Raw genomic sequence first — 7,945 nt, 5'->3', positions numbered from 1 at the left:
GGGGGCGGGAATGGGAGGGGGTTAGGAGGTCGCAGATGTAATGGGGAGCACAGACCACGGAGGGCTTTGAAGGGGAGGACCAGGGTCTTGGAACTGTTAACTCGGTGTGTGATGGGAAGCCAATGGAGTCGGGAGCCAGAGAGCAGCGCCGCCCTGGTGGTGGGAGGACCGCAGTGCCGTGTCTGTGTGTGTGTGTGGCCGTGGATACAGCGCCGCCCTGGTGGTGGGAGGACCGCAGTGCCGTGTGTGTGTGTGTGGCCGTGGATACAGCGCCGCCCTGGTGGCGGGAGGACCGCAGTGCCGTGTCTATGTGTGTGTGTGTGTGTGTGGCCGGGGGATACAGCGCCGCCCTGGTGGCGGGAGGACCGCAGTGCCGTGTCTATGTGTGTGTGTGTGTGTGGCCGGGGGATACAGCGCCGCCCTGGTGGCGGGAGGACCGCGGGCGCAGTGTCAGTATCTGCGGCCGTGGGGGGACACTGCAGCGCCGCCGGTCTCGGGGGCTCGTTACAGAGCGAGGAGTGGGAGCTAATAAAGTGGCGGCTGCCGGGCGGCGGCGGCGCGCGGGCGGGAGAGAGAGAGAGAGAGAGAGAGAAGCGGGGCCTAACTGCTCGGGCGATGCCCGCAGCGCTCTGACCGACCGACCGACCGACCGTCTGAGCGGGGGCTGAGAGAGGGAGGAGAGAGAGAGAGAGAGGGAGAGAGGGAGGGGAGAGACAACATGGCAGCGAGCTGGCAGGACGTGTTGGCCCACAAGGCGGAGGAGGCGCTGGGCCGCCTGGAGGACGGCATGTGGACCGGCCTGGGCCTGCTGCGCACAGGCCTCGGCCTGGATTTGGGGCTGGAGCAGTGGCTGAGGCGCCAGCCGCCGGGCTCGGCCGCCTGGCTGCTGGTGGTGGGCGGGGCGGCGGCGCTGGGGCTGGCGGTGGTGCTGGTCGCCCTGTGGGCCTTCACCTGCGGCCTGGGCCGGCTGCTGGGCCTCGGCAAACGGCGGGGAGGCCGCGAGCAGCAGCAGCAGGAGGGGGAGGAGGAGGAGGAGGGGGAGGAGGCGGGGAGCGGGGCCAAGGCCGCGGCCCGGAGCCGGGACAAGGCCCCCGGAGACGGTCAGCAACAGCAGCTGAGAGGCGAGGAGCAGAGGAGGAAGAACCGGAGGAAGGAGAGACCAAAGGTAACTGCAGCCCCAGAGAGAGAGAGAGGGAGGGAGAGGGAAGGAGGGAGAGAGGGGGGGAGAGAGAGAGAGAGAGAGGGAGGGAAGGAGGGAGAGAGAAGGAGGGAGAGAGAGGGGGGGAGAGAGAGGGAGGGAGGGAGAGGGGGGAGAGAGAGGGAGGGAGGGAGAGGGAAGGAGGGAGAGGGAAGGAGGGAGAGAGAGGGGGAGGGAGGGAGAGGGAAGGAGGAGAGAGGGAAGGAGGGAGAGAGAGAGGGAGGGAAGGAGGGAGAGGGAAGGAGAGAGAGAGAGGGAAGGAGGGAGAGGGAAGGAGGGGGAGAGAGAGGGGGAGAAAGAGGGAGGGAGGGAGAGGGAAGGAGGGAGAGAGAGAGAGGGAGGGAAGGAGGGAGAGGGAAGGAGAGAGAGAGAGGGAAGGAGGGAGAGGGAAGGAGGGGGAGAGAGAGGGGGAGAGAGAGGGGGAGACTCCTACTGTATTTATATTTATACATAAATATTATATTCCTTTGTATCTTTGTTATAAAGAGATGTGAATTGATTGACAATAATAATAATAATAATCCTTGGATTTGATAGAGCATCTTATTCCCACTCGGTGTGTTCGGAAAGAGAGGCGGCGGCGGCGGCGCCGGCGGTGGTGGAGGGGGTGTGGGGGAGAAAAGATGATGATAATGATCGTAATCTTTTATTTTTTAAAAAAATCCTCGGGTTTCGATGCAGCGCCTGGTCGTGCCGGAGAGAAAAACTCCGAAGGGAAGGCGTTGGGGTGATGTGGCGGTTTATAATTTATAAATATAAATGATTTGTTTCCACACGATGCGTACGGATCTATTACATGTTATAATATTACAAAGCCACAGTTGATTTAATCTAATGCAACGCATATTTCTACCTGGATTGTGTAATAGTAATAATATTAATAATAATCCTTGCATTTTGATAGAGCGCCGTGTATTCTTATACATCCTATACGCTCCCAGCCACGGCTTCAAGTGAAGCCGAGGAGGAAGGTAGGGGACAACAGGGGTGGCCGGAGCTTAAACCTCGGGCCTGGGTCCGTGACCCTCCCCACACACACCCACCCACACACACACACAAGCGCTCTACTCTCTCTCACTCTCTATCTCAGATTAACACATTGGATTCTGCTCCGTGGGCCTCAACGCTGAGAGTGATCGGGGTTCCCCTGTTAAGAGTGAGCAGGGAGGGGGACAGAAAGAGCGACAAATAATAATCCTAATCATCCTTGCATTTGATAGAGCGCCTTATCATGTTGCTGAGAGAAACTCGGTGGCCGAGCCTGAAGGGAAGGAGTTAGGTGATGTGGCAGTCCTAGGGTGGTGGTGGGGGGGCGGGGGGGAGGAGAGGAAGGAGGAGGAGTGGGAAATTATGGGGTGGGTCCGAGTTGTTAACCTTAGCAGCAAAAAGGGTTTTTGCTCCTTACTGCGGCCCGGAGTGACTCCTACCACTTGGAGTCGGGTTGGAGAGAGTCATCTAGCAGCATATTTTTCCGCATATAAAGCGACTTGCAGTTTTAAGGAAGGGGCCCCCTTTTGTTTGGTGGCCGTGCTCTTTAAAATCCTCCTCTCCTCAAGGTTTAGTCATTTTTTTTAATAAGGGGGGGAAGGGGAAGGCCACTCATTAGTATAGATTTTAATCATAAATCTACACTAAAGCAAACAAAACCTTGAGCTGTTTTTTTTTCAGGACAAACACACTCCTACCTCCAGCTGGAGAGTGCAAGGAAATTTGCCTTAAAGGCTGCACAAATGTGCTTTGCTGCTGAGACATATACCTCAAAAAATTAAAATGGCCCCTAGCTTTCCCCAAAAAGGCCCTTATGCAAATTTGTGTGTCAGTATGGCTCAGTTGGCAGCAGTCTGTCCTCTTGAGTTGGAGGCACAAGCCTCACCACCTCACGACTTTCAATTTAGTCTAAGCTGATACTTCATTGTAGTGCTGGAGATGCGCTGCATTGTTGGAGGTGCCGTCCTTAGGATGGATGCAATGTTAAACTGATGTTCTGTTTGCTTGTCAAGTGGATGTGAAAGATCCCACTAAACCAGAAGGGAGTTTCTCCTGGTTGGTGACCTGACTAACAATCCCCCAGATAAAATTGTTCATTCACCTCATGGCTGTTTGTAGGATATTATGTGCAAATTTGCCTACAAAAATCATGGCTGCGAGCCACACTTTACAGTAAATCTTGTGAAATGTTTTGAGATGCCCTTCAAATGTGAAAGGCGCGAGGTTCAATGTAAGTATTAGGTCTGGGTATTTTAACATTTTTTTTGTCTCAATAAACAATCTAAGAATACTTTGGTTTGATATGTGACAAGATGCATGTTTTTGTGAAAGAGTAAACCAAATATAGTTAAACTTGAATCAAGGTGGTGATGCTTTGAGAAGAAGTCAGTTCCTAGGCGGGGCGAAACCTCAGGCAACTTTCGTTTCTCCACACCCCTCTGTTTACCTAGCAGTAAGTAGGAATCCGGTTGTTAGTCGATTGGTGGATAACTTTTCTGAGGGTAATAATCCCTTCAAAAAATAATAATTAAAAAATTGGCTATTTTACCATGAACAATCCAAAATCGTTTATGGGACACTGTGCAATTGGCTGCCGCGTTTCACCCAATAAAATACACAGTTAATCCACTGTGATGAGGCGCTGTATCAAATGCAATGATTATTTATTAATTTATTTATTTATAATCGCAAAGTATGTTGAGTGTGTCCACAAATTGAGGTTTGTGTTTAGTCTTGGATGACGCACCTCATTTTTCTGGAGGGCATTCAACAACGATTTTCCAGATTGATACCTGAGGAAAAAGGATTTACATTTGATAGGCTGGGTTAATTTGGGATCTATTCCCCTGACCCCAGAAGATTTTTTTGTCTTGATAACAATTAAGAATATTTGCGGGAATATGGAATGCAATCCCCAAAAATTCCATAGATGGCAAGTTGACTGAGGTGCTTAGAGTTGCTCTTAAAACATAGCAGCATAATAATAATAATAATAATCCTTGCATTTGATATAGCGCTTTTCACGTCGGGAGGACATCCCAAAGCGCTTCACAGAACACACTGTAAAGGAGTCCTGTAGCTCAGCGGTTAGAGCATTCGCCTGGCAAGCCAGAGACCTGGGTTCGATTCCCGGCAGGACGAAACCTCGGGCAAATTTCCTTACTCCACACGCCCAATAATAATCCCTCAAGAAAAAAACCAATAATAAATTGGTCACTTTAATCCACGACTGTTTGTGGGACGCTGCTGTGCGCAATTGGCTGCTGCGTTTCGCCCACAAAATATACAGTCAATTCACTTTACAGTATATTCAGTGAAGAGTCTTGAGACGTCTCAAAACTATATCAAATGCAAGGATTATTATTATTAAAGAATGCAAATAGTCATAGGAACAGGAGAAGGCCATTCAGCCCCTTGAGCCTGTTCCGCTATTCTATTAGATCATGGGTGATCTATACCTCAATTCCAATTAACTAATAAATTAACTCATGGGCTTTAGGAAAATGTGTACAAGACGGGAGGAATGTTAAATGTTTATAAAACCTTGTTAGACCACATTTATAGCTCTATAAACATCTGGTCACCATCTTACAGGGAGAATATTGGAGACTACTGTACAGCATCGATTTACAAAGATGTTGCCAGGGTTGAGTGGGAGCTAACAAAGATTGGAGAGGTTAGAGCTATTCTTTCCAGAGTCGAGGAGATTCAGAGGGTAACTGATAGAGGTGTTGAAGGGATTTAATTTGGTGGCGAGTCCAAAATAAGAGGACATTAGGGAGTTATTAGGGAGACATTAGATCCAATAGGGAGTTTAAGAGGAACTTCTTCACGTAGAGGGCGGTGAGAATGTGGAACTGAAAGGAAGCTGCGTTTGAAACAAATAGCTTCAATGTATTTAAGAGAGAACTTCACACACACACACACACACACACACCAAGGAAAGGGGTATTGGTGACGGAAATGGGAGGACTTGTGTGGAGTCTAAACATTGCACGGACGAGGTGGGCCAAAAGGCCTGTTTTCATGCAGTGTTACTACTTTACCCTTCGCTCTGCTATTGAAGGTCGTGCTTTCAGCCACTACACCCCGAATTTCTAGAACATTCTCCCTCAATCCCTCTGTCTTGCCCCCTCTCTCCCCTTTATCAAGTCCCGCATGAAAAAAAATTCTTTTCGACCGTGCTTATGGCCAACTCCCCCACCCTCCGCCGCCCCCCCCCCCACCCTCAGAGTCAGGCCCTGCCACTGTTAGGCGCTCTGAGACACTACCCTGCGTGGAGAGAGTTATGGAAGTGCAAGTTGTTGCTGCTGTTGTTTACTCCCATGTCAGTACACAATATGCATTCGCCTACGAAACAGTAACTATTTGAAGCCCCAAAAAAATCATTGCATTGAAGAGAACTTGAAGCATAGATATGGGAGAGGGGAGCTCATGTGAAGCAAAGCACCATCATGCACATATTGGGCTAAATGGCCTGTTCAATATCGTCCTATATAAGGGAGATATATTCTCGGGAGGTAAGGGATACAGAGTAAGAAGTGGGACTAAAAGTCTGAATAGTTGCCATTGATGCACAGATGCAACAAAATAGCAAAGCAGCTTCACAAACTGACGACTTAATTCTTCCTGTTTCTTCATGTGGTCTCCTGCTTTGTTGTGTATGTGGCAGATTTTGTTTGCTCCACAAAAATGGCCATTACCCTAAGCTCTGCTGACTCGATTGGCAGTGGCACTGTTTGTGTACTTAACATGAAATTGAAACTTCCTGTGATGGTGAAGAGTGGTTAAAGCGGATTATCGTGACATGACTCGTGTTGCAGTATTGTGTTTGTCAGGGAAGCAACTTTGAACTTGTCGGAGTTGGGGAGGAAGAAGGATCTTGTGTAAACCAATGGCATTTTTTACATACACATTTTTGGAGTACTTCTTTCTTTTTTTGACCTAGTCTGGCCTCAACGTTTCCATAAGTGCTCCCGTATACACCCCCAAGTGACCATTGTTGGTGTGTGAGCCTTGGCAGTGGATTTTGGTCGGTCATTCCACTGTAGAAGGTGTCACAGCCAAGTCTGACCTCTCCCCATCCAGCTGCCCCATATGCGTACAACCAGTGTGCTAAAGAGTGTCTTTTGTCATTACTATTATTAATACTAATCCTTGTATTTGATATAGCGCCTTATCACGTCATTGAGACGTTCAAAGCACTTCACAGAATGTACTGTAAAATAAATTGACTGTATATTTTGTGGGTGAAACATGGTAACCAATAGTGCACATTTGATATAGAGCTTTGTCACTTCTCAAATCATTATTGTGTACGCTTTTCTCATTCTTTTTGCCTTTTGGAAGAAACCTGTACGTGTTCCAAACTATCCAAGAAGAGCATGGTCGTTGCTCAGAAAAAAATGTATATTTCTGTATATATAATAATATTCACAGTCAAGTGAATTGTTTTATATTTTGTGGGCGAAACACGGCAGCCAATTGCGCACAGCAGTGTCCCACAAACAGTCGTGGATTGAGTGACCAACTTATTATTTATTTTGAAGGGATTTTGTCCCCAGGAAAAGCGATCTGCCAATTGACTAACAACCGGGTTTCCATTTACTGCTAGGTAAACAGGTGTGTGGAGTAAGGAAACTTGCCCAGTGTTTCGTTCTGCCCAAGAATCTAATCCAGGTCCTCTCACTTGCGAGGCGAGAGCTCTAACCAATGCGCTACAGGACTCCACAATGTAGGACTGCACAGTAGATGCAGTCCTACATTGCTATATATAAATCCCAAGTTGTTGGAGCTGCCATCTTGACTTAGTTGGTAGAATTAGTGCCTCTGGGTCAGTCAGAAGGTAGTGGGTTCGGGTACCGTGTCGGAGACATGAGTGCATGATCTGGGCTGACAATGCAGTGCAGTGTTGGGAAAGCGTTGCATGGTTGGAGGCTCTGTCCTTCAGACGAAATGTTAAGCCAAGGTCTTGTCTGCTTGCTCATGTGGATGTTAAAGATCCCATGACGCTCTTCAAAATGAGAAGGGAGTTTTTCCTGGTGCCTGAGCCAACAAATCCTCTTAGCTAACAAATCTTCTTAGCTATTTGTGGGTCGTTGCTGTGTTCACCTACAAATTGTTAACCACCACACTTTACAGTAAAACTTTGAAACGATGTTTTGAAGTGATAAGGTGATGCATCAAATGCAAGATTTATTATTGAGATAAGCGGTTTGAAGAAGGATTTGGTATCTGGCAGCACAGCAGATATAGTCTGCCAAATCAAACCCCCTCGTGTGTGGCGGACCTACAGTTTACCTGAGTTCAAGGTACAGTTCCGCTTTTGATAACTGCCCCCAAAACCTCCTTCAACTTTGAGCAGGCTGCTTGTGCTCCGAGGTAATTGCCCGTGAGGAGCTTGATAAAGTTTCGATGTGAAAAGGCCCTATAAAAATGCAGATTCTTTTTTGTTTTGCTGCTGGGGATCATCTGTTCAAATATTGACAGATTTTTTTTTCACATTGCTAAAGAAAGCAAGGAAACACCCATAGTTAATCCTTTTAAGTTTTGAACCATTGCTGAGACATACATACGGCCCATTTCTACTCACTCCCCCTGCAACCTACACCAGCAGTTTTCCTGGCAAATTGCTCAGTATTCTTATGCAAATAATTCTCTTTACTCTTCTAACTTTTCTGTGCTTTGAGGAGGTTTTCCAAGTTTTTTTGATCTGAATTTCACCAGAAGACTTCCCGATTGGTGTCTCAGGCACAGATG

The 7,945-nt window shown here is 48.0% G+C and overlaps 1 protein-coding gene and 1 non-coding gene across 2 annotated transcripts in view; both read left to right on the top strand.

The window, feature by feature from the left end:
* The first annotated feature begins 444 nt into the window (after positions 1 to 444).
* mtdha (metadherin a) overlaps positions 445 to 7,945 on the top strand; it is a 31,643-nt gene continuing 24,142 nt past the window's right edge. Inside the window, 1 exon segment of the mRNA XM_007895072.2 lies at positions 445 to 1,165. Coding sequence (XP_007893263.2) covers positions 719 to 1,165 — 447 coding nt within the window. The 5' untranslated portion in view covers positions 445 to 718.
* On the top strand, positions 4,256 to 4,327 carry trnaa-ggc. The gene has a single exon. It is a non-coding gene; the product is annotated as a tRNA-Ala (tRNA).

Source organism: Callorhinchus milii, unplaced genomic scaffold (genome assembly GCF_018977255.1).
Source record: "Callorhinchus milii isolate IMCB2004 unplaced genomic scaffold, IMCB_Cmil_1.0 Scaffold2, whole genome shotgun sequence".
Taxonomy (NCBI): Eukaryota; Metazoa; Chordata; class Chondrichthyes; order Chimaeriformes; family Callorhinchidae; genus Callorhinchus; species Callorhinchus milii.
Note: the sequence above shows the minus strand (reverse complement) of the source record. Positions and strands in the feature narration are given on the sequence as shown.